The sequence below is a fragment of the Prionailurus bengalensis genome, chromosome E1, assembly GCF_016509475.1.
Source record: "Prionailurus bengalensis isolate Pbe53 chromosome E1, Fcat_Pben_1.1_paternal_pri, whole genome shotgun sequence".
Taxonomy (NCBI): Eukaryota; Metazoa; Chordata; class Mammalia; order Carnivora; family Felidae; genus Prionailurus; species Prionailurus bengalensis.
The window spans coordinates 23,557,739-23,582,963 of NC_057347.1; the positions used below are offsets into that span (position 1 = coordinate 23,557,739).

The 25,225-nt window shown below is 37.3% G+C and overlaps 1 protein-coding gene across 34 annotated transcripts in view; it reads left to right on the plus strand.

The window, feature by feature from the left end:
- The window catches only part of SYNRG (synergin gamma), an 86,538-nt gene that overhangs the window by 22,511 nt on the left and 38,802 nt on the right, over positions 1-25,225 (plus strand). For 12 of the 34 annotated variants that reach the window (XM_043583778.1, XM_043583766.1, XM_043583767.1 and 9 more), the window contains exons 4-14: positions 2,325-2,455; positions 3,100-3,205; positions 3,742-3,853; positions 11,660-11,869; positions 12,868-13,101; positions 14,013-14,090; positions 16,778-16,974; positions 17,575-17,823; positions 19,691-19,824; positions 24,683-24,801; positions 25,004-25,066. In XM_043583778.1, coding sequence (XP_043439713.1) covers positions 2,325-2,455; positions 3,100-3,205; positions 3,742-3,853; positions 11,660-11,869; positions 12,868-13,101; positions 14,013-14,090; positions 16,778-16,974; positions 17,575-17,823; positions 19,691-19,824; positions 24,683-24,801; positions 25,004-25,066 — 1,633 coding nt within the window. Of the gene's footprint in view, positions 1-2,324; positions 2,456-3,099; positions 3,206-3,741; positions 3,854-11,659; positions 11,963-12,867; positions 13,102-14,012; positions 14,091-16,777; positions 16,975-17,574; positions 17,824-19,690; positions 19,825-24,682; positions 24,802-25,003; positions 25,067-25,225 lie in introns of all 34 variants that reach the window. The other 22 variants (XM_043583761.1, XM_043583768.1, XM_043583771.1 and 19 more) reach the window with 5 other exon arrangements.

The following is a 25,225-nucleotide window of genomic DNA, read 5'->3' on the forward strand; positions in this document are numbered from 1 at the left end:
TACATAAAACCCTTAGAAGAGTCCCTGGGACATAGTAGGGGCTTCATTAGTGTTATTAATAAGACATTCTTATTAATAAGATATTCTTGTTGATCATTATCAGAAATTCTCTAACTCTAACGATCTTACGTATATTGAGAATAATGTATGTAAATCCCTAATTCTATAGCTGGCATATGGCATGAACACAATAAAATGATACCTATATTGTAACTGTTAAGTGTTCATTTTTCTTATCTAGTTGCCTTAATTCTGTATTTGCTTGCAGAATCTTATTTTGTTCCGGGAAAAAAATGGGATCATTATTGTTTTTGAGAGAGTACTTCTTTGTTGTCAGTAACTTTTAATAATTATAATAGCTGCTATTTACTCATATATGCTACACAGTGCTCTAAGTGCTTTACCTATATTATTTGTATCCTCCAATCCTCTGCTATTACAGGGAGGTGCACTTTTTTCAAGATTCAGTATGAGGTGACATTTTTTAAGTTTTTTTTCAATGTTTATTTTTGAGAGAGAGAGAGAGAAAGACAGAGAGAGATTATAAGCAGGGGAGGGGCAGAGAGAGAGAGAGAGGGAGACATAGAATCCAAAACAGGCTCCAGGCTCTGAGCTGTCAGCACAGAGCACAACGCAAGGCTTGAACCCATGACCTGTGAGATCATGACCTGAGCCAAAGTTGGATGCTTAACTGACTTAGCCACCCAGATACCCCATGGTGGTATTTTTGATAATTTCTAAAACAAATATTTTGAGGGAAACACTTAACAGGACTTCTTCAACAAACATTGTTAGATTAAAATTGATATCTTAGGGGTGCATGGGTGGCTCAGTCGGTTGGGTGGCTGACTTCAGCTCAGGTCATGATCTCGCAGTCTGTGAGTTCAAGCCCCGTGTCGGGCTCTGTGCTGATAGCTCGGAGCCTGGAGCCTGCTTTGGATTCTGTGTCTCCCTCTCTCTCTGCTCCTCCCCTGCTTGTGCTCTATCTCTCTCTGTCTCTCAAAAATAAATAAATGTTGGGGCGCCTGGGTGGCGCAGTCGGTTGAGCGTCCAACTTCAGCCAGGTCACGATCTCGCGGTCCGTGAGTTCGAGCCCCGCGTCGGGCTCTGGGCTGATGGCTCAGAGCCTGGAGCCTGTTTCCGATTCTGTGTCTCCCTCTCTCTCTGCCCCTCCCCCGTTCATGCTCTGTCTCTCTCTGTCCCAAAAATAAATAAATGTTGAAAAAAAATTTTTTTTAAAAATAAATAAATGTTAAAAATTTTTTTTAATTTTGATATCTTAGTCTTGTTAAAAAAAAAACGCTTCACTAAAAATGAATTGATGAAAGTCTGAATATATTAAATCCAATAGTGTGAATATAATCTTTACCTTAAGGTAATTTAACTTTTGGTGGTTTACATTAATTTTATATAAGTAGGGGAGTTGCACTTTATTGCAAACACATTCTTCACTCACTATAACTGAAAGAATCCTGGAATCATAGACTAGGCAATCTGGGCAACTAACATAGCAGGATGCATGCAGTCAGGTTTTTGAAGGAAGAGAGGATAGGTTTAGAAGAAGCAAGGAGAAATATTCCCCTTTTACAGGAAACATGGAAGAGAAGCAGCAATCTCCAGATAAGAGGGCTTCCAGGGATAGCCATATTTCAATTAGGGAACAGAAGGGGAGCCTTTCAGGGAGAAGGCTGAGGCATAGGAGAATTTCCACTCAGTGTAAATTATTCATTATCATTCTTGTCAGTGCCATCATCATTATTATTAGATTTTGTGATTAGCTATAGTGTGGTACTATTTTTACTTCTGGACACTTGAGTAAACTTTATACTGTGGTATTAGTATGTAAGTTATTACTGATTAAATATATTTTATTTTCTGTATAAGTTTGGCCATCAGGCCTGTGATACTGAACATCAAAATATTCATTATCCTAGCATACATATCAGAAAAGCATGTTTTAATCTCATTTTTGGATTAACTACTGTATGCCAGCCTCTTACCTATTGCTGGAAAATACAAAGACAGGTAAGATATGATACCTCTTTTCAAAGAGTAGAATATATCTCGTGTGTGCACGTGTGCTTCCATGCACACACACCCTCAGACTGTTAGCAGTGGTCACATCTCCGACAATGAAGGAAATGAAAGGGGTGAGATAGTAAGGGGAACTTTACATTTTTTGCCTGTGTTTTTTGACTCTATTGTTTAAGAAAGTCCTATAGTTCGTTAATAAAAATATTAAGAAAGAATTTATGGAAGTTATAGTTTTTCTTTGTAATAATTAAGAGGAAGAATTGTATTTTCTAAGCCTTTGTTTCTTTCAGGCAGGGATACCAATGGGGCCAATGCCAGCAGCAGGAATGCCTTACCTTGGACAAACACCGTTCCTGGGAATGCGTCCCCCGGGCCCACAGTACACCCCAGACATGCAGAAGCAGTTCGCTGAAGAGCAGCAGTAAGAGACCTCGGGATTCAAACCTGAGGACACATGATAGCAGTTATTTTAGGAACAGTCACATGGTTTCTAATGCACATTTGAAGCCCAAACAGTCATGTTACCTTTAAGATTCATGAAATACTTCATTATATATAAGTTTTAAGCAAGGACAGACGTTAGAGAGCCTCTCACTCAACTCTCTAATTTTACATCTAGAGAAAGGGCAGTTCGGAGAAATGAAGCGACTTTGTCAGGCCAGATTACACAATTACTAGCAAATGTAGACTTCCTGATGCCCAAAGCATTGTTCTTTCTCCTGTGAGACACTGCCTTCCCAAGTTGGAGTTTTCTTTTTTGTCTACTTGCCTGTTTTTTGAGATTACTTTTGAATGCAAAAGATTTGTCTCTTCCCCTTCCAAATTAGACAAGGAATAAATTCATGTCTATAATTTAAGCATATATTTTTTTGGACACCTTTCATATATTTTGAAATTAATATATTGGGGAAATAGTACTGTCATAAGGAAATTATATCTAATTAGCAATGAAGTTGTTAGTTCTAGAAATGTAAGGCAATACTGCTGAAACTGTTAGAAGTATGAATAGAACACAATTGATAATGCCCCTGCAGTTAGTTCTTTACTATGTTGCTTTTCCTTCAGAAAACGATTTGAACAGCAACAGAAGCTCTTAGAAGAAGAAAGAAAAAGACGCCAGTTTGAAGAGCAGAAGCAAAAGCTCAGGCTTTTGAGTAGTGTGAAACCCAAGGTAATCTTTTCCACTGCCACAGCACACACACGCCTTGCATGTGCCTCATGCTCATTCAGTGGATTCTGTCACTGGGGCACAAGCCCAAGCTTATGCTGTGGTTGGTTGATTTTGCCTTATCTGATTCCACAAGTGAAGAATTCTCCTTTTCCTATAAGATGCTGTATGGTTGAGGAGGGTGGGCTATCAACCATCATCTGCTCAACTCCTTTTTACTACCACTGGTGTTTGTGATCTTTTCTTGGGAAGGTTAATCATGGATCTTGATATTAATTAATTCAGGATACTTAATATCAGTTGTATCCTGAAGTATTTATAAATGGACCTTTTAATATTTTTTGTATTTTATAGTGTTGTTTTATGCCTTTGGTATACTTATAACACGTACCAGTGTTTTTCTGATTCAGAGAATTCCCTATCAGAAGTATGCGGTAAAAATTTTGAAAATAGACCAATCTCTGTACTTTTAATTTGGGAGGATCTAGGATGAAGTGAGACATAAGTGAAGATATATCCATACATTTATTGTCTTCTAGACAGGAGAGAAGAGTAGAGATGATGCTTTGGAAGCCATAAAAGGAAATTTAGATGGGTTTTCCAGAGATGCTAAAATGCATCCTACTCCAGCATCGCACCCTAAGAAACCAGGTAATTTTAATTTAAAATTTTCTTTTGGAGGGGCGCCTATGTGGCTCAATCTGTTGAGCGTCCGACTTCGGCTCAGGTCACGATCTCGCAGTCCGTGGGTTTGAGCCCCGTATTGGGCTCTGTGCTGACAGCTCAGAGCCGGGAGCCTGCTTCGGATTCTGTCTCCCTCTCTCTGCCCCTCTCCAGCTCGTGCTCCGTTTCTCTCTGTCTTTCAAAAATGAATAAACGTTAAAAAAAATTTTTTTTTTTATTTTATTTTGGAGGCACTTGGGTGGCCCAGTCAGTTAACCATCTGGCTCTTGGTTTCAGCTCAGGTCATGATCTCAAGGTTCGTGAGTTTGAGTCCCACATCAGGCTTTGCGCTGGCAGTGCAGAGCCTGCTTGGGATTCGCTCTCTCCACCCCTCCCGCTCATGCACACGTGTGTTCTCTTTCTCTCTCAAAATAAATAAAACTTAAAAAAACTTTTTTCTTTCATTGGAAGGTGATTTTCTGTGTGTTTAATTGACCAGTGTGTGTGGGTATTATGTCAGTGCTCATCTAATCCTTCAAGCTAAGTGAAGATTTGGATGTTTAAAATTTACAGGGGGTTAAGAATAACATATCATTAATAGGTGAAGAGTTGTCAAATCATTCAGCCAACCAAGTACTTTTTTCTGCTGGCATATATTACATTAATAAATTTTATCCTAAACCCATATATTGTAGTACCTTTTATAGATGGGATCAGGAGGGAATAATCTAATATTGGCACAGTAACCAGTTCTTGACTTTCTGGGACAGCTTTAACTCTGTCCTATTAATTTCACTTGTTAGATTATATACTTGGATACAAAGTAAAATATACAGCAAGATTGAAAAGAGAATGGATATTAGGAATCAGATTGAGTTCAGACAGGAAAAACATAAGTAAAAATGAAAATTTTAAGCTGAATAAGCTAGTCGAGAAGTAATTTAAAAATAGATTTTGGGGGGCGCCTGGGTGGCGCAGTCGGTTAAGCGTCCGACTTCAGCCAGGTCACGATCTCGCGGTCCGTGGGTTCGAGCCCCGCGTCGGGCTCTGGGCTGATGGCTCAGAGCCTGGAGCCTGTTTCAGATTCTGTGTCTCCCTCTCTCTCTGCCCCTCCCCCGTTCATGCTCTGTCTCTCTCTGTCCCAAAAATAAATAAACGTTGAAAAAAAAAATTTTTTTTAAAAATAGATTTTGGAATGCTGAAACTGTACCCTGCGTGGAACTTAGAAGAAGGAGAAGACAGGAGTGGTCATTGTTAGGGCATGTTCTGACCATAGAGAATGACCTTTTTGGACAACTAGGTGTAGTTTAACAATCTCATTGTTAAATAATAAATTGGTGTTTTGATATTTAAATAGACTCATGAGTTCAGTCAACATACATTCAGTTAATTGCTTCTTATCCAAAAAAATAGTTTTCTGAAGCAAACCCAAGAAGTTTCCAGAGTTTCTCCAGTTAGAGACTTAACCTAGGCCTAAAGTATATAAAAAGAGTTTCCAGCCTTTTACCCACCAAAGTCATCTTTTAATCTCCCCCCGTATCATAAAATATTGACTATACAAATTATCACATAATTTTGTACTTATCACATATATAACTGTGAGAGTTTATAAGCCAAAATATGTACCACGTAGGATTAACATAATTCCAGTCAAATGCAAAGAAACATTTATTTAGCCTTTGCAGCCTTATTGCTTATTAAGTAGGATCCATTTAAAAAATACTCATAGTAGGGCCACCTGGGTGGCTCAGTTGGTTGAGCGTCCGACTTCAGCTCAGGTCATGATCTCACAGTTTGTGAGTTCGAGCCCTGTGTCGGGCTCTGTGCTGACAGCTGAGATCCTGGAGCCTACTTCAGATTCTGTGTCTCCCTCTCTCTCTGACCCTCCCCTGCTTGTACTCTGTCTCTCTCTCCCTCAAAATAAATAAACATAATTTTTTTTTTTTTAATACTCATAGTAGCTCTTAGTTTTCCATTACTGCTGTTTTCTACCAGTGCTGCTCTGAGAACCCAAATTGAGAGCTTAAATCTACACTCTCCTAACCATTATTGGGAAGGGTTGGAATTCATTGGATCATAGCTTTTTTTTTTTTTTTAACAAAATTAATTAATTTTGGGTATTCATTTTGCATTACCTGGAAGCATTAAAGGTTCTATTTCATGGATCTGAAAGAGAAGCATGTAGTATTCCCATTTTTCAGATAAGAACCTTTTTTTTTTTTTTTAATTTACATCCAAGTTAGCATATAGTGCAATGATGATTTAAGGAGTAGATTCCTTAGTGCCCCTTACCCATTTATCCCATCCTCCCTTCCACAGCCTTTCCAGTAACCCTCTGTTTGTTCTCCATATTTATGAGTCTCGTATGTTTTGTCCCCCTCCCTGTTTTTATATTTTTGCTTTCCTTCCCTTATATTCATCTGTTTTGTATCTTAAAGTCCTCATTTGAGTGAAGCCATATGGTATTTGTCTTTCTCTGACTAATTTCGCTTAGCATAATACCCTCTAGTTCCATCCACATGGTTGCAAATGGCAAGATTTCATTCTTTTTGATTGCCGAGTAAAACTCCATTGTATATATATACCACATTATCTTTATCCATTCATCCATCGATGGACATTTAGGTTCTTTCTATACTTTGGCTATTGTTGATAGTGCTGCTATAAACATTGGGCTGCATGTGCCCCTTTGAAACAGCACACCTGTATCCCTTGGACAAATACCTACTAGTGCAATTGCTAGGTCATAGGGTAGTTCTATTTTTAATTTTTTGAGGAACCTCCATACTGTTTTCCAGAGTGGCTGCACCAGTTTGCATTCCCATCAGCAGTGCAAAAGAGATCCTCTTTCTCTGTATCCTCACCAACATCTGTTGTTGCCTGAGTTGTTAATGTTAGCCATTCTGACCAGTGTGAGGTGGTATCTCATTGTGGTTTTGATCTGTATTTCCCTGATGATGAGTGACATTGAGCATTTTTTCATGGGTCAGTTGGCCATCTGGATGTTTTCTTTGGAGAAGTGTTTATTCATGTCTTTTGCCCATTTCTTCACTGGATTGGTTTTTGGGTGTTGAGTTTGATCAGTTCTCCATAGATTTTGGATACTAACCCTTTATCTGATATGTTGTTTGCAAATATCTTCTCCCATTCTGTTGATTGCCTTTTAGTTTTGCTGATTGTTTCCTTTGCTGTGCAGCAGCTTTTTGTTTTGATGAGGTCCCAAAATTCATTTTTGCTTTTGTGTCCGTTGCCTCTGGAGATGTGTTGAGTAAGAAGTTGCTGTGGCCAAGGTCAAAGAGGTTTTTGCCTGCTTTCTCCTCAAGGACTTTGGTAGCTTCCTGTCTTACATTTAGGTCTTTCATCCATTTTGAGTTTATTTTTGTGGATGGTGTAAGAAAGTGGTCCAGCTTCATTTTTCTGCATGTTGCTGTCCAGTTTTCCCAGCACCACTTGCTGAAGAGACTGTCTTTATTCCATTGGATATTCTTTCCTGCTTTGTCAAAGATTAGTTGGCCATACATTTGTGGGTCCATTTCTGGGTTCTGTATTCTGTTCCACTGATCTGAGTGTCTGTTTTTGTGCCAGTGCCATACTGTCTTAATGATTACAGCTTTGTAATACAGCTTGAAGTCTGGCAGATGAGAACCTTTTTAAAAAAAGACTACTTCTGTGACATTAGACTTTCATGAATGTTAAAACAACTTAAAGTAGTTAAAAATGTGAAAAAGCTTTACATATAGAAAACCCTAAAGACTACCAAAAGAATGTTAGAACAGGTAAACGAATTCAATGAAGTTATAGGGTACAAAGTCAACATGCAAAAATCTGTTGCGCTTATATATACTAAGAGCAAACTATCAGAGAAATTAAGAGAACAGTTTCATTTACCCTTGAATCAAATAGAATTAAATAGTAATAAAAATAGTAATAAATTTAACCAACGAGGTGAAAGACCTGTATGCTAAAAACTTTAAGACATTGATGAAAGAAATTAAGGAAGACACATACAAAAAAAGGAAAGATGTTTTTGTGCTCATGAATTGGAAGAATTAATTTTGTTTAAAATGTCTCCCAAAGCATTCAACAGATTCAGCGCAATTCCTATCAAATTCCAGTGGCATTTTTCACAAAAATAGAACCATCCTAAAATGTGTATAGAACCACGAAAGACCTTGAATAGCCAAAACAGTCTTAAGAAAGAAAGCTCAAAGCGTGATGTACCCTGATTTCAAACTATATCAAAGAGCTGTGGTAATCAAAACAGTATGATATTGGCATAAAAATGGAAACATAGATCAGTGGAACAGAGTAGAGAGCCCAGAATTAAATCCAACTGTACATGGTCAATTAATTTATGACAAAGGAAGCAAGAACACACAATAGGGAAAGTACGGTCTGTTCAATAAACAGTGTTGAGAAAACTGAACAGCCCATGCAAAAGAATGAAACTGGAGCACTGTTTCACACCATACACAGAAATTAACTCAACATATATTAAAGACTTGAATGTAAGACCTGAAACCATAGAACTCTCCAATGAAAATATAGGCAATAAGGTCCTTGATGTTGGTTTTGGCCATATTTTTTTGGACCTGATTCCAAAATCAAAGGCAACAAAAGCAAAAATAAACAAGTGACTTGGGGCACCTGGCTGTCTCAGTCAATGGAGCATATGACTCTTGATCTCAGGATTGTGAGTTTGAGCCCCACATTGGGTGTAGAGATTACTTTAAAAAATCTTTTTTTTTTAATTTTTTTTAATGTTTATTTATTTTTGAGACAGAGAGAGATGGAGCATGAATGGGGGAGGGTCAGAGAGAGAGGGAGACACAGAATCTGAAACAGGCTCCAGGCTCTGAGCTGTCAGCACAGAGCCCGACGTGGGGCTCGAACTCACGGACCGTGAGATCATGACCTGAACCGAAGTCAGACGCTTAACCGACTGAGCCACCCAGGCTCCCCAGCTTTAAAAAATCTTTTAAAAAAATGGGACTGTATCAAATTAAAAAGCTTCTGCACAGCAAAGGAAACCATCAACAAAATAAAAAGGCAACCAGCTGAGTGGGAGAAAATAATTTGCAAATCATAGATCCATAAGGGCTGATATCCAAAATATAAAAGAACTATAACTCAATAGCAAAAAAAATCTAATGGAAAAAAATGGACAGAGGATCTGAATAAACAATTTGCCAAAGAAGACATACAGATGTTCAACAGGCACATGAAAAGATGTTCAACATCACTAATCATTAGGGAAATGCAAATCACATTGCAAACCACAATGAGATACCACTTTATACCTGTTAGAATGGCTGGTATCAAATAGACAAGAAACAACAAGTGTTGGCAAGTATGTGGAGAAAAGGGAACCCTCATGCATTGTTGGTGGGAATATAAGTTGGTGCAGCCACTGTGGAAAACAGCATGGAGGTTCCTCAAAAACTTAAAAATAGAACTACCATATGATCCAGCAATTCCACAAGTGGATATTTATCCAAAGAAAATGAAAACACTGACAAAAAAATATACTCACCCCTATGCTTATTGCATCATTATTTAGCCAAGGTATGGGGCCAAGGTGTGGGGGCAACCTATGTGTACCTTGATGAATGAATGGGTAAAGAAGATGTGGTATATGTATACAACGGAATACTACTCAGCCATAAAAAAGAATGGAATCTTGCCATTTGCAACAATGTAGATAGATCTTGAGGGTATTAGACTTAGTAAATAAGTCAGACAGAGAAAGAAATCCCATATGATTTCACTTGTATGTGGAATCTGAAAAAAAAAATAAAACAGAAAAATATAATAGAATGGTAGTTGCCAGGGTGGAGTGGGGACGTGGGTGAAATGGGTGAAGATAGTCAAGAGGTTCAAACTTCCAATTATAAAATAAGTCATGGGTAAATAAGATGTGGTATGTATATACAATGGAGTATTACTTGGCAATCAAAAAGAATGAAATTTTGCCATTTGCAACTACGTGGATGGAACTGGAGGGTATTATGCTAAGTGAAATTAGAGAAAGACAAATATTATATGACTTCACTCATATGAGAACTTTAAGAGACAAAACACATGAACATAAGGGAAGGGAAACAAAAATAATATAAAAACAAGGAGGGGGATAAAACATAAAAGACTCAAATATAGAGAACAAACGGTTACAGGAGGGGGTGTGGGAGGGGGGGATGGACTAAATGGGTAAGGGGCACTAAGGAATCTACTACTGAAATTGTTGCATTATATGCTAACTAATTAGGATGTAAATTTAAAAAATAATTAAAAATTAAAAAAAAAATAAGTCATGGGGTTGTAAGGTACAGCATGGGAACTGTAGTCAATAATATTGTAATGCATATTTGAAAGTTGGCCTAAAGTTCTCATGAAGGGAAAATTTTTTTGTAACTTTGGTGAAATGGTAATGAGACTATGGTGATCATCTCACAGTGTGTACTAATATCGAATCACTGTGTTGTGCAGCTGAAACTATAATGTTATGTGTTAGCTGTACCTCAACAGTAATAAAAAGGGCAGATTGAGAGGTACTTAGTCCAGTTTGAATCTGGATGTGGATGATGGAAGGACAGAGATGGAGATAGGGATGATGTTGCCTTTATCTGCCTATGTGTAACTCTAGTTTTTATGTATTAGTTATTAAATGTTTATTTATTTGTCTTAAGAAAGAGGTAGAGAGAGAATCCCAAACAGGCTCCGCACTGTCACTGCAGAGGCTGACGGAGGTGGGGAGGGGTGGGGGAGGGGGAGGGGGGATCTCATGGCTGGATCTCATGAACCGCGAGATCGTGACCTGAGCCGAAATCAAGAGTTGGACGCCTAACTGACTGAGCCACCCCAGGCACCCCTCTATGTGACTCTAGTTTTTTAAAGTTGCTTTATTTAAATTTTGTGGATTTTTAAAAAAGAATATGAAGAAGCAAAAATGATATTGTTAAATGATGCCCCTGTAGAGAAGGTTTATTACATAAGTAAATCTCACATTTAACAGTAAAAAGCCCCAATGATGTTGATAGACATTAGAGCCAAAGATCTTTTAAACATAGTCCTCAGTCAGGGTTTACTTTCTTAAAAGGACTGTTGAGTTGTTTGATTTAGCCCTTTATGGCATCCTGATTTTGATGCTTTTTATAATATCACCTTGGTAATGTGTGTAATATTCTTTAGTAATTTTCATTCCTCATGTGGTAACTTCACTGATGTGAACTACATATGCAAAGTGTATGGATTAGTCATGATACATCAAAAATGACAAGTATGTATCATGCATTGTTTCTGACTGGCATAATTAATCATCAGAGTATATATTTGTCCAAAACATATTCAGCAACATATAGGTAGATTTTCTAATATATGGAACATATTGGTTGAGAGGATATTATGCAACAGATCACTTGGGTGTCAAAAGTAATCACCACTTAAAAAAGTAATCACTACTTTCATGTAAATTATTAGTGGTCTCAGAGGAAAAAAGTGGTATTAACCTAATAAAAGAAGGAAAGAAGTTTTGAGTTTTACATTTTTCTGTTTTTGAACAAAATGCAAAATAGCTATAAAACTGCTTTTTGAAAAGAAATGAATTATGTGTAAATAGCCATCAAAGTGTTTTTCATTCACTTAATAATTCCATTTGGCTGTCATTACATGTTATTTCTTGTTCACTTCTGTTATTCATGTTTCAGTATATTCTTTTGGGATTGTACTGCATCTTAATTTCTTTTTCCTTGTTGATTTTCATTTCCGTGTGTTTCATTGCCATTTTCCGTTTTGCAGATTATCCCACACCATCTCATTCTACTAAAACTGTCTCCCCATCACCTGCCTTTCTTGATGAAGAAGAATTCAGTGACTTTATGCAGGGGCCCGTTGAAGTTCCCACATGTGGTCCTTCTTCCACTTCCCAGCCTTTTCAGTCTTTCCATCCCACCACCCCATTTGGCCAGTTGCATACACAGAAGGCTGGAGCACAGCCTCTCCCTCCAGGTCAGATTCCAGTGTCTTTTGCCTTACATGGTGTCCCTGGGCAAATTCCTTCTTTCTCTACTGCTGCAGCCTCATACAATGTACAGAAAGCAGGTAACTCCTAGAATGTTAATGAAAGTATTCTTAAAATAATCTAGGATAATTTACTTCTCTTATATAAGTAGAGTAATACACTGATGTTGGTAAGGAAATGTGTACCGGAATATATGAGTACTCTTGAAATTCACCAAAATAAGAATATCGATTTTTTAATTCTGGGAGCTTCACATTCTGGAAAAATGATTTAAAACTTTGGCTCCTAAATTAGGAGCTATTTAAATCACTTTCAAACTTTAAAAGCAAACTGATTTCTACATGAGATTTCTCTTGTTTGGGAAAATCACCAATATTTTGTTCAGAGTAACGAGCCAAGAAGAGTTGCTTTAGAAAGTGCTCTCTGGTTCGGTGGTAGAGCACTTGGGGGTCAGACGCCTGGTTCTCCATTTATTTTCAGTGTGTCCTTGGACATATTTTGAAACTGAACCTCAGGTGTATCACTTGTGAACTAAAGGGGATGGGAGGCACTAATACACTGCTTCTTGAGACATTGTGCTGAGAAAGATCGTAGCAGATATGGACTTAGTCCAAACTTCCTCAGTTGGCAGATGTAGAAACAGACCCAGAGGTGATGTTACTGGCCAGAGGCCTCCCCAGCCGTGAGGGGAAGTGTCTCTGGTATAAGTCACCAGATTTCTAAGGTAGTACTCCTTCCACTATACCATTCGACCTGCTGGCTTACAGAATTCCTGAGAACCAAAGTAGGTAATGATGTTTTAAGTTCTCTAAACTCTCTAAAGCCTTTCAGGTCCTATACAAGTGTGTAGTGATGGGATTATTTCAAAAATCTACATTATGTGTGGCAGGGTCTACCCTTTAGAACCTGGGGGTGGAAATGGATGATTGAAAAAAATCAGAAATTTGCAATTATATACAAATAACCCTTCATGCTGTTTGTTTAGGCCCTTCCTTGGAGGAGAAGCTCCTAGTATCTTGTGATATAAGTTCATCTGGGCAGGAACAAATTAAATTAAATACCTCTGACGTTGGTCACAAAGCCCTAGGCCCAGGTTCCAGTAAGAACCATCCCAGTTTAACGGCCAAAAACGGGGGTGCTATAGATGGACGTGTAAGTGGTACCACCATTGCAGAGGCAGAAAAGACTTCAGACCAAAACCTATCCATTGAAGAGAGTGGTGAGCTCATGAAATATTCAGCCAAAGTTTATTTAACCAAATATCGCTCAAATGCTAACACCTTAAGCATTAATCTTAAAATGAATGCTGCTTGATTTTTGCTAATCAGTATTGTGCTTAAAATATTTTTAATGCATTCCTTTCTCCAATTAACCCCTACGATTTTGCTCTGAATTCTTTCCGCAGTTATTCCTTTTAAAAATGTTTGATAACCAGTTTTTTTAATCAGAATTATTCCTGATTTAAAATTTCTTTTCCTTTTATTTTATAAAAGCTTTTTCCTTTCTTACACTTTCTATTCTTCCATAAGGGTTGAAAGTTAAAATTTAACTGGAAAAGTCACCAATGAGAATATGATTTTGCTTCTGTGAAATAAATCATACACACTGCTGCCTAAAAGGTCCAAATTTTTATAAACTTAGCTTGCAGAGATGAATTAGAATTTGGGCAGCCTAGGAGGCAAACTTTTGGAGGATATTTTACTGAACAGAATAAAAAATCCTATACATCCAAGGCAGCAGTGTCATATTCAGGTGGAAAAAAGTCAGACTGTACAAAGAAATATTATTAAAAGCTGCAGGTAAAGCTTGAGCAATTACATTTTTTTACATAGGTAATTTTTAAACCACCAGCTGTCATGTTTTCTTCTTTAATTTGTAATACACATGAAATGGTGCAAGCCTTGTATGATTCAGAATATTGATTTGGTACATCTTAGGGTTTTTTTTTTGTTTACTCTTTAGGACATAGTTAACGTACAAGAGAAATTTAGAAACCAAATATTTTCATTGTATTGGTGACTTTTTTTTAGTATCTCCAGCCAGCGCTCTTATAAAAAACAGTGACTCTGCGATTTCCCCATCTTCTGCATGGACTGTTATGTACATTAAATAATGTTTCTTATCTTCTAGGTGTGGGAGTATTTCCCTCACAGGATCCTGTTCAGCCCAGAATGCCGCCTTGGATTTACAATGAGAGTTTGGTTCCAGGTAAAAAAGCTACTTTGTCTAGGATTCCCATCTGGATATTTTGCTTCAGATGTTGAAAACGTAGTTGTGAATATTTACTGTTGTGATTACAAAATATGCAGAAGAAATTTTTACTTTTTTCTTGTTTATTCTTTTCTGAAAGAGTACAGAAAATTGAAAAGGATCCAATATTTAAAACAGCCTTATAGGTGAAATGGCTATATAAATGTAGGAGAAATGTTTTGCTCTAATGTTTTACTGACCATCATAGACTTTTATTTCTAAAAGCTTTCCCTAGATTTACCATGCTTTAAAAGATATGGTTATTGGGGTGCCTGGATGGCTCAGTTGGTTGAATGTCCAACTCTTGATATTGGCTCAGGTCATGATCCCTAGGGTCATGGGATCATGCCCTGTGTCAGGCTCCACACTGAGCGTGGAACCTGCTTGAGATTCTCTCTCTCCCCCTCTCTCTTGCTCACGCATGCACATGCTCTCTTTCATGCATGCGTTCTCTAAAATTTAAAAAAAAAAGTTATTATAAATAAAAGATATTGTTTATTTCATAGATTATTAATAACTTACCAATAATAGTATTAATACATTGAATGTAATTTTATGAACTCTTGGTGATTATATATTTTAAAAATCTATTCTTACGACTTATCATGTAGTATATGAAGTGAAAGACTAAGTGGCATCTTTTTCAGTCAACATTGGGAGGTGATGTTTACTTTTCTCTTTATAGAGATTATTACTGTTGAGCCAATAAAATCACGAAGGTGCATATTTTGTGATAGTATTCAGTTGATACCAGAAAATAGTCTAAGCCATGGCTGATGTGAATACAGTAATGACTATTACAGCAGCATATGTTAATCAGTTTTAATATATTGTGTCTTGTTCATTTTGCTCTATTTTGCCAACCCCTTGAAATCTAAAGGTAACTTTCATCAGATCTTTGGTTTTCTAGATTGATCATTAGACTAAAGTTCTATGCTTGATTAAATAAAAGTCATGCAAGGGTCCCTGAAATTCTGTTTGGAAAAAAACCAGTAATATCTACTTTACATCATTATCACATACTCAGTTGAAAGGCTAATTTCCCCAAATCCTGTGAGACTTCAGCTGTACATAAAAACAATAGGTTTTCTTCCAAGTGCCCATTAGATAATTTGCATCATCTTCTTCTCTGTCTTCAAGCCAAACAAACAAAAAGCCAGATCTGGTAAATTTTGGAGTTCTGTCCATTTTCTGCCAGCTTATACTCATTTTGTACCCTCCTTGTGAACATACATGCACACATAGTTTCCTAGCCAAAATATGTGTTCTTATGGCCAGCCTACTAACCTATAATCCATATTTAAATATTAGATGTAGAGGCACCTGGGTGGCTCAGTCGGTTGAGCATCTGACTTCAGCTCAGGTCATGATCTCACGATTCATGGGTTCGAGCCCTGCGTGGGGTTCTGTGCTGACAGCTGAGAGCCTGGATCCTACTTTGGGTTCTGTGTCTCCCTCTCTCTCTGCCCCTTTCCCGCTCACATGCTGATGGTTTCTATCTCTCAAAAATAAACAAACATTAAAAAATTTAAATTTGAATTTCAGGTAAATAGTAAATTATCAATTAGTACAGAAGTGTGTCCCATGCAGTATTGGCATCCTAAATTTTATATGACAACCTCGTCTCTAATAGCCTTTCCCAACTTGTCCTTTGGAAACCCCATTTTATTGTGGAAAAACTCCCAACAGTCCCTTCCTTTTTTCAAACATGTATTCTGCTTTCTCACCTTTACTGAAACTGCCTTTCTCTGAAGGCTCTATTCCCATAGCACCTTACCCAGTGATGTTTTCTCTCACAGACTCTGACTGAGGCAGGAGATAGGTGGTATTGGTATAATTCTTGCCTCCCCACCACTGTTTTCAAACTATTCCCACCATCATTATTCTACAACTTGTCTTTTAAAGCATCTAGGGGTGCCTAGGTGGCTCAGTCGTCTGACTCTTGATTTCAGCTCAGGTCATAATCTCGCGGTTTGTGAGTCTGACCCTTGTGTTGAGCTCTGCAGTGGCAGCGCAGTGCCTGCTTGGGATTCTTTCTCCCTCTCCCTCTCTCTCTTCCCCTCACCTGCTTGAGCTATTTTTCTTCTCTCTCTCTCTCAGAATAAATAAATAAACATTAAAAATAAAGTCCAAAGCATCTGTTTATACCACCTCCATTTTAGTGTTGTTACTTTCTCTGACCTTTGGCCCCAAATCTTCATTTTACCACGCTCCATCCTGTCTTCTAAGCTCCAGACCCTAATTATATTGGATATTTCCAATTGAATGATCTTTATAGCAGTTCAAACCCTGACACATTTTCAGTTCTATTAAAGCAGTTTGACCTAAGATTATTCTTTTAAAAAAAATTTTTTTTTAATATTTGTTTATTTTTGAGAGAGACAGAGCGTGAGCAGGGAAGGGACAGAGAAAGACAGAGACACAGAATCCAAAGCAGGCTCTAGGCTGTGAGATGTCAGCACAGAGCCCAACTTGGGGCTTGAACCCACAAGCTATGAGATTATGACCTGACTCGAAGTAGGACACTTAACAAACTGAGCCACCCAGGCACCCCAAGATTATTCTTATATAAGCAACAATGACAACAGAAAATAGCAATCACTTATAATATGTTTACATTTGTAATCTGGTCTTTCCTTTGATAGATGCCTATAAAAAAATTTTAGAAATCACAGTGACTCCAACTGGAATAGATACTGCTAAACTTTATCCCATTCTGATGTCATCTGGACTGCCCAGGGAAACTCTTGGACAGATATGGGCCTTGGCTAATCGAACTACACCTGGCAAACTTACTAAGGAAGAACTTTATACTGTTCTCGCCATGATAGCGGTAACACAGGTAAGAGACTGTTTCTTAAGTTAGATCAAATAACTTTTCAATATAAATCCTTTTGACTACAACCATGTAGAACTCCTTGTATATTAAAGTTTAGATTATTTTTAGGATACAGTACTTCAAAAATGTACAGTTTGCATCATGCACATACTAGTAAAATGTTCCTTTGTTTAAAGACTATTAAATATATTAACATTCTCTGACCTAACTGTATCCTTTATGAACTTGAAAGTTAGTAATAGATGAAATGACTCTTTATGTTTTTGAAGTCCTTGTTTAAAATTCCTTAAAGTGTTCTTGATCTGCTAGCAATTTTTGTCATAATACAGAATCACTTTAAATGCTTTGATTATAATGAATTAACCAAACATGTCAGAGAGTGCATTGCCACAATTGTTATATGTCATCCATTTCTTTGCCTGATACTAGGTCTACGTTAACCTTGTAAGTTCTTTTCTTATATCAAATTCATGAGTTTTGGGAGTCAAAGTGGAAACATACCTGGATTACAGATTTTACACTTAGGTCTCTCTTTGCTGGATTTAGACTGTATGTGGTTTGCAGTCCCCTAAAATGTTTCCATTTTCCTTCTGCTCTGTATAGAGAGGTGTTCCTGCCATGAGTCCTGATGCTTTAAACCAATTTCCAGCTGCTCCTGTTCCAACTTTAAGTGGATTTCCTATGACTTTGCCTACTGCGGTGAGTCAGCCAACTGGGATGTCTTCAGGCCCTGCCGGCTCCATACCCCTCAACCTTGGACAGCCGGTCATGGGCATTAACCTTGTTGGACCAGTTGGGGGAGCTGCAGCCCAGGCTTCCAGTGGCTTCATGCCAACTTACCCTGCGAATCAGGTAAATGCAGAAGCTGTATGTATTCCAAAGAATCCCTGAAAGTGAATCTGGGCAGCTTTTTTCCAAGGATGCAGAGAAGATTGCTGTATTATGATGGACATTGGAGGTGAAAATTAGGCAGTATTAAAATAATACAAAATTAATTTTTTATTATTTAAAAAAAAAAGAAATTTCTTAAGCCTTAAGAGATTTGAATTTTGGCTAGAAGTTTATAGTTCCTTATAGTATATACGTTTTAAACATCAAGCTTAATAAGGTTAACTAAATTCCTAGACTGTGTCTTTTGGGGAAGCTACTAAACCTGAAATTTAAATGCTTCCATTTATTTTTCACTTCTCAGATTAGCAAAAAATTTAGAAAACATAATGTTTAGTGAAAATGTGGGGGAAAATAGTTTGTTGGTACAGCCTTTTTGGAAGGCAGGTTTGGTAATAGCTACCTAAATTCTAAATGTCTGTATCTTCTGACCTAGCAGTCAAACTATTAAGGATCTATCCTACAGAAATAGTAACTTAAATTAGCAAAAATATGCAAAGATATTTGTTATAGCATTGTTTGTTAGAGTAAACAGTTATAAATAGCTTAATGTCCATCAGAAGAAGGAAGGTTAGGGGCTCCTGGGTGGCTCAGTCGGTTAAGCATCCAACTTCGGCTGAGGTCTTGATCTTGTGGTTTGTGAGTTCAAGACCCTCATCAGGCTCTATGCTAACAGCTCAGAGCCTAGAGCCTGCTTCAGATTTTGTGTCTCCCTTTCTCTCTGCCCCTCCCCTGCTTACACTGGTCTTTCTCTCTCTCCCTTTCCCTCTCTCTCTCTCTCTCTCAAAAATTAAATAATAAACATTTTAAAAATTAAAAAAAAAAAAGAAGGAAAGTTATGGGGCACCTGGGTGGCTCAGTTGGTTAAGCGTCCAGCTCTTGATTTTGGCTCAGGTCATGATCTCATGGTTCATGGGTTTGAGCTGAGAGTGTAGAGTCTGGGATTCTCTCTCTGCCCCTCTACCACTCATGCTCTCTCTCTCACACTTTCAAAATAAATAAACATTAACAAAAAGGAAGGTTAGATAAAATTTGCTTTATTAATACAGTGGTAAACATTTGATTATTAAAATGAATGAACTATTACATGTGCAACGTGGAAAAGTCCACTTTATAGATATTATTATATCTTTTTAAAAAGCGGAACAGTGTAGTATAAACTCATTTTTTAATAAAACAAATGAACTATCATGTGATTAGGAGTCAGTGTTCACTGTTGACTTTATACATACACATGATGGATTATAACAAGCTTGCATCACACATGTAATTTACATCATGTATAAAATGTTTTTTTAAAGATGGCAGTAATCTATTAAATGTAATTTGTCTATTTAAAAATTGTATAGATTAGTTCTTTAAACAGTCTTTTACAATTTGTGCAAGAGAGTATCTAAAAATTCAAGACAGATTCTTGTCCTAGATACTTGAATTGGTATTATATCTAAAGTGCGTTCTTTTTTTTAAAAATTTTTTTAATGTTTATTTATTTTTGAGAGAGAGAGTATGAGCAGGGAAGGGGCAAAAAGAGAAGGAGACACAGAATCTGAAGCAGGCTCCAGACTCCTAGCTATCAGCACAGAGCCCGACGCAGAGCTCGAACCCTCGAACTGAGAGATCATGACCTGAGCTGAAGTTGGATGCTTAACCGATTAAGCCACCCAGGTGCCCCTAAAGTGCATTCTTCTAAACTTAGGCAGTCACACCTACCTAATATAGGTACCTAAATGGGGAGATTTAAAAGGTAATTTTTGAGGTTGACAGTTATGGATTTGTTAGTTACTATTTTATCAATTCAGTCTTTCTATTTAAATGTCCTCTACAAACCTAGGTGGTAAAACCAGAAGAAGACGACTTCCAGGATTTTCAAGATGCTTCTAAGTCAGGATCCCTTGATGATTCATTCAGTGATTTCCAAGAGTTGCCTGCTTCTTCAAAAACAAGTAATTCCCAGCATGGAAGCAGGTAGAAAAGAGCTGAATATAGTTAACATTGTATTTAATAATTGAGAAAGAGGCATCAATAGTAAGAAGCCTAAGTAAGAAAAATTAAGACTTCTTACTCTCATGCTTTTCTTGATTATTCCCTCGTTATTCATACTTGTACCTTTGAAACTTTTCTCCCCTTAGTCCACCTAACAGTTGAGCACCACCATTTCCTCCCAGTTTACAGCTGCTTGCTAATATATATATATTTTTTTTAATTTAATTTAATTTTTTTTTTTTTTTTTTGCCTGTCCTAAACCTGATTATAGCAGAGTGCACCTTTGTAGTGATGACTTCATGTACTTGTAGCAAATGCAAGCCTTTGGCTATTGAAAAACTTTTTAGGCAGGGGAACATAATTTGATATTTTTGTAATATAATGTACTGCTGATTCTCCACAGAAATCCTAATTCAGAAATCTAAATATGTCGCCAATACCTTTCCACCATTTTTTAAAAGTTTTTAGATAGTACTTCTTCCACAGAGTAGAATATACCAGGCTTTGAGCAAGCAATATGAATTTCTTCAATTATTTTTGGAACTTGTTTTTGTCAGGATACATGCATCATTTTTCTAATGTTCCTTGTTTGTGCAGTATCATTCATCTTTTCCATTTTAACGAAATGAGTATCTTTTGACGCTTCCTGCATGTACACTGTAACAAGAACCAAGGGATAGGTATTATAGGGAATGACACATAGAAATATTTGAGTGGTGGGACTATAAAGTACTGGGATTTCCAAGCCCACTACACCAGCACACACATGTTGACCTGATAGACACGTAATATTTTTCAGATCTTTTCCTTTGAATAAAATGTGTAAGTTCTGCTATCTATAACATATCTGAATGACCCAAGGCATCTCACATTACCTGCATAAAATTAGATTCATTATTTTGCTACTCAAAGCTAAATAAAAATTTGTTAAATTAGCATTCCCTCCCTTGGTGAATCATGTCACCATGTCCAGTCACCAAATCAGAAACATGCTATTTATTTTTGGCTCCTCACTCTCTCCTTTAACCACCATCGACTCTGTACTCTCTGCTTGCCGTGGAAAAAGGCTGTGTCTGATCTTGCTCCTGCCTAGTCTCTTGACTGTTGCCCTTTCCCTACAGCTCATGTCCCAACCATGCCAGAGCAACTCCAGACTAATGCTCTTTCAGGCTTCTGACCCTTTACCTTCTTCAATCTGAAATTCTCTCTATAGTTAATTCTAGTTCTATTTCAAAAATCAGTTTAACATAGGAAGTTTTTACTAACCCCACCACTTCAGTCCCCACCTCAAAGATGAGGGCCACTTACTGCCCTGGTTCATTTTGGACGTCTGTGCCCTGATTATAATTACTGGTTTATCTGACTCTCTGTCTCACTTGGCTGTCATCCCTGAAGATAGTCTTTCACGGCTACATATGTAGTACTTAGCCATGATATATAATTAATAAAGGTTTGTTGGGTGAGTGTGATGTAGCATGAAGGTTATAAACCAGATTGACCAAATTAGTGGTTTACTCCTCTGGAAAAAAACACTCAGTAGATGGAATTGAAATTTGGGCATAGAAAGTTGTAAGATGGTGGCCAGACCTGAGATATATGGAATATTAGCAATTTTGTGTGGCATTATCTCCACATAATAGTTTACTTTCATACACAGTCATACTTTGTAGACTTGTTTTTCAGTTCTGACTTGATTACTTCCATGCTTACATGAAAACATTTTGCTCATGTCTAAGAATCCACATTCACTGTTTATTTACTCATTCAAAAACATTTACTTACCATCTGCTGTATGCCAGACATTGGGGTAGGCACTAGAAATACAGAAGCAGAAAGCACAGTTCCTGCTGTAAAGAAGCTTAGTTTTATCTCAGTATTTATATTATCTGATGAAATTCTCTTAGAATTGGTCCCTCAGTGTGTGTGTGTGTGTGTGTGTGTGTGTGTGTGTGTGTGTACATGTATAATGAATTCCCTAGTTTATGATCTGTAATGCATATTATGAGTTTATTTTAAGGGATATTTATTAAATCATGGTATAAATAGCTGAGCTTAAATGAGACTGCTTTGGGCAGCATTTTAAAGCAAAAAATGGGCATTATTTTTCAGAGAAGATGAAAAGGCAAGTATGGTGTTAGAAGTAGGCTGGAGTAGAGAGTATTGTTAGTCTGTGAAAAAAATCTCATTAGTTAAGGGCAGCACCAATGTGGGATGTCTTAGGATTTGTGACGTAATCTGTCAAGCATTTTAGAAATAAGAAGTGGCATGATGAAAGTGATCTTGGTACTGTGTGGGATAAATTCAGCTGCCATAGTAATCCTGTTGTGAGATGATGAGGTGTACTCTGGGTTTAGAGTTAGGCACTGAAAAGTGTGCGTGTGAGAAATTGGTCAGGCTCAGGGTTGAACTGGATGTCAAAGGAGAAAGAGCACTTGAGCCAGCATGAAAGGGGATCTGGAAGTCAGCAATGTCTTTCATTTATCCATCCAGAAAATACTTACTGTGTGCTGGGCACTGGGGAGCTTAGAACAATAAACATCACAGATATGGGGCACTGATAATAAAACAGTTCACAAAGAATTAAGGTGTAGTAGGGGTTTGAGTTGGTTAGTTTCATTTTACTTTTTAAATGGCTGTATTTAGTGTGGTGTCTGTCCAGTCGGATGGGAGCCCCCAAATGCCAGGCAATGATCTGGTGGAAGCTGGTGATGTGGGGAGGTGAAAGGATTCACCCAAAGATAGTTTACTGAATACACTGCAAGGGAGGGGCAGGCAAGACTGCAAAGGAGAGACCATCTGCCAGGAGGCAGTGGGTAGGGGCCGTTTTTAAAGGGGGAAGAGGAGTAGTTATGGCTGGTGAAGAATGGAATTTGCCCTTTTTGGTAACTGTGCCTGCCTGGTTGTAAGTAGCCCATTGGTCCCTTAGGGCCTATAGATAATTTGAGGTGGTCACCCCATGGGCATGTCTATTCAGCCAGGTGGTCGCTGTGGGTCCTTTTGCCTTGATCAAATTTCCATCGCTCACGCCTGTTTTCTAAAATGTCTCTACATTTAGCAGGGTAAGCAACTAAGTAAAAGCATCTACTACAGCCACACGGAGTGGTTGTAAAACAAATGGATTCACTAGAGAAAAAGCAAATACTTTTTTTTTTTTGGCCAAATTCTCTTAAGGTTCTTAAATTTTAAAACAGTATGCCTCCTCACTGAGTACCTTTCATTAGTATTAAAGAGTAGAAGTAACAGTTCTCATGTTTGGAATAGATAACTACTTTATATAACTGGCATAAACACTGTCATGGTGATTACGGTTTTTTGGGTTTTTTTAAATAATTTCAGGGAACTAGAATGAATTACTCATTTGTAATATGCATAAAATTACAGTCTGAGTCTGCTTTTTTTTGAGTGGAATTTTATTTTGTTGACTTCCGTCAGTATTTCATTACCTTGGAGTTCCTCTATTTTTTTGCCAATTCTGAAAAGAATTTTAAACAATAATAATCAATTAAATGTCACATTTAGTAGAAGATTTTACCAATGGGCTTTATAAGACCACAACTAAAGTTGGCTATTCATGAAAAACAAATTGATTGTTCAACTTTGTGATGTTTTTTCTCAAATATTAATTACTTTTATTTATATGTAACATGCTGTTCAATGAGTTGTAGTTTAATTACTTATGAAACTTAAAAATCCACCTATGATGTATAGGCAATGACCTGTTTGTCAAGATCAAATATGTAGCAGCTATTTGGTAGTGATGTGAAATTCTAATATTTGATACACTGAGTCCTAAAGCACTGTGGACCTCCATTAGCATGCCTGTGCAAGAGCTGGGTTTTTTACCTTGCTTGTAGGCTCCTGATAAGACGATTTAAATGACTGTGGAAAGATTTTTGCTTCAGGGCAAAGAACTCAATAGAAATCCATTTCTATAACTTGTGTGTGTGGTATTGAATGACACAAACTAGTGGGGGAAGGTAGTCATTCATATGTAAAGTTGTTCTTCCAGGGAGCTGCCTGGGTGTGATAAGAAGGAAAAAAAAGGCAATGCTTTTATAGTATGTGTTTAAGCCATCCAAGAATTACCCACACAGATACTACTCATTACACTATTTTTCCATCCAGCGAGAAATATGTCCACAGGCAAAAGTATCTTTATCTAATTTTGAAGTGATTGTTGTTTTGCTACAAAGATAGCTTCTGGAACCGCTGATGTGATCCTTGTAAAAATGTAAATTGTATTAACTCCACCGCTGCTTATCAGATGTGTGAACTTCTGCCAGTAAGCAATGCAATAAGATCAAATAAGAACAATTTACATCCTGGCTTGAACAACATTTCATAAATAGATTTTTATCTTAACTATTCCACCTCTGCATTCTGAACCCATTTTAAAGAATGATTTGTACTAAGGTTAACATAATTTACTCTAAAATATTGGGTTTACATATTTGGAACAGTTTACTTTTCCAGTGTTACGGACCTTAAGTTAACATTCTAGGAGGTCATCATTCTATGAGAATCTATTTCCAGTGCCATTCCAATTGTTTTTGTGGTTTATAAAGATGATTAGATGGTCAGCATCGGTCTGACCCATCTTGAAATAATCAATAATCAATAATCAATAATCCCTCTCACATGGAAGGCATTTCAATATATTTTCCCAAAAGAAAGAGTTTAAACCTCTGTGGTGAATATATATAGTTTCTGAGTTTTAAGGCAGGGAACCATGAATTTTAATCAGGTACCTACTTGCCATTTTAATTCTAAGCTCCTACTTGATGATAAGGGAAGGATTCAATGTTCTAGTCATTAAGAAATATTTCATTTTCCCTTTTAGTACCCCTTCTTTGTTGATGCCCCTTCCTGGCACTAAAGCATCAGCTTCGATGGATAAGTATGCTGTGTTTAAAGGAATTGCAGCTGACAAATCCTCTGAAAGTAACATTCCATTTGGAGGTAAAAACACGTTGTCAGTTCACAAACTTATGAATGTAACCTATGAATGTAAACCTTTTTAATGGTGGCCTTTTATGAGAAATGTATAAAATGCTTACACCACTTGTCAAGTATGTGCGGTTAACCCAGTCCGCCTTACTTATTTCCTTGAGTTTTAATCTCAAGTTTCGTATTCTTAATAGACTCTGTCTTTTCATCATAGAGCCTGGTGATAAATACAGTGCTTTCAGAGAACTTGAACAGACAGCAGAGGGTAAAACTTCAGGTAAGTTTTTGATTCCTTAAATGGATAAATTTCAATTTTTAAAAAATTTTATTCATTTATTCTTAAGTAAACTCTACACCCAACATGGGTCTCAACCTCGAGCCGGAGATCAAGAGTCATGTGCTCCTCTGACTTAGCCAGCCAGGCTCCCCTCAGTTT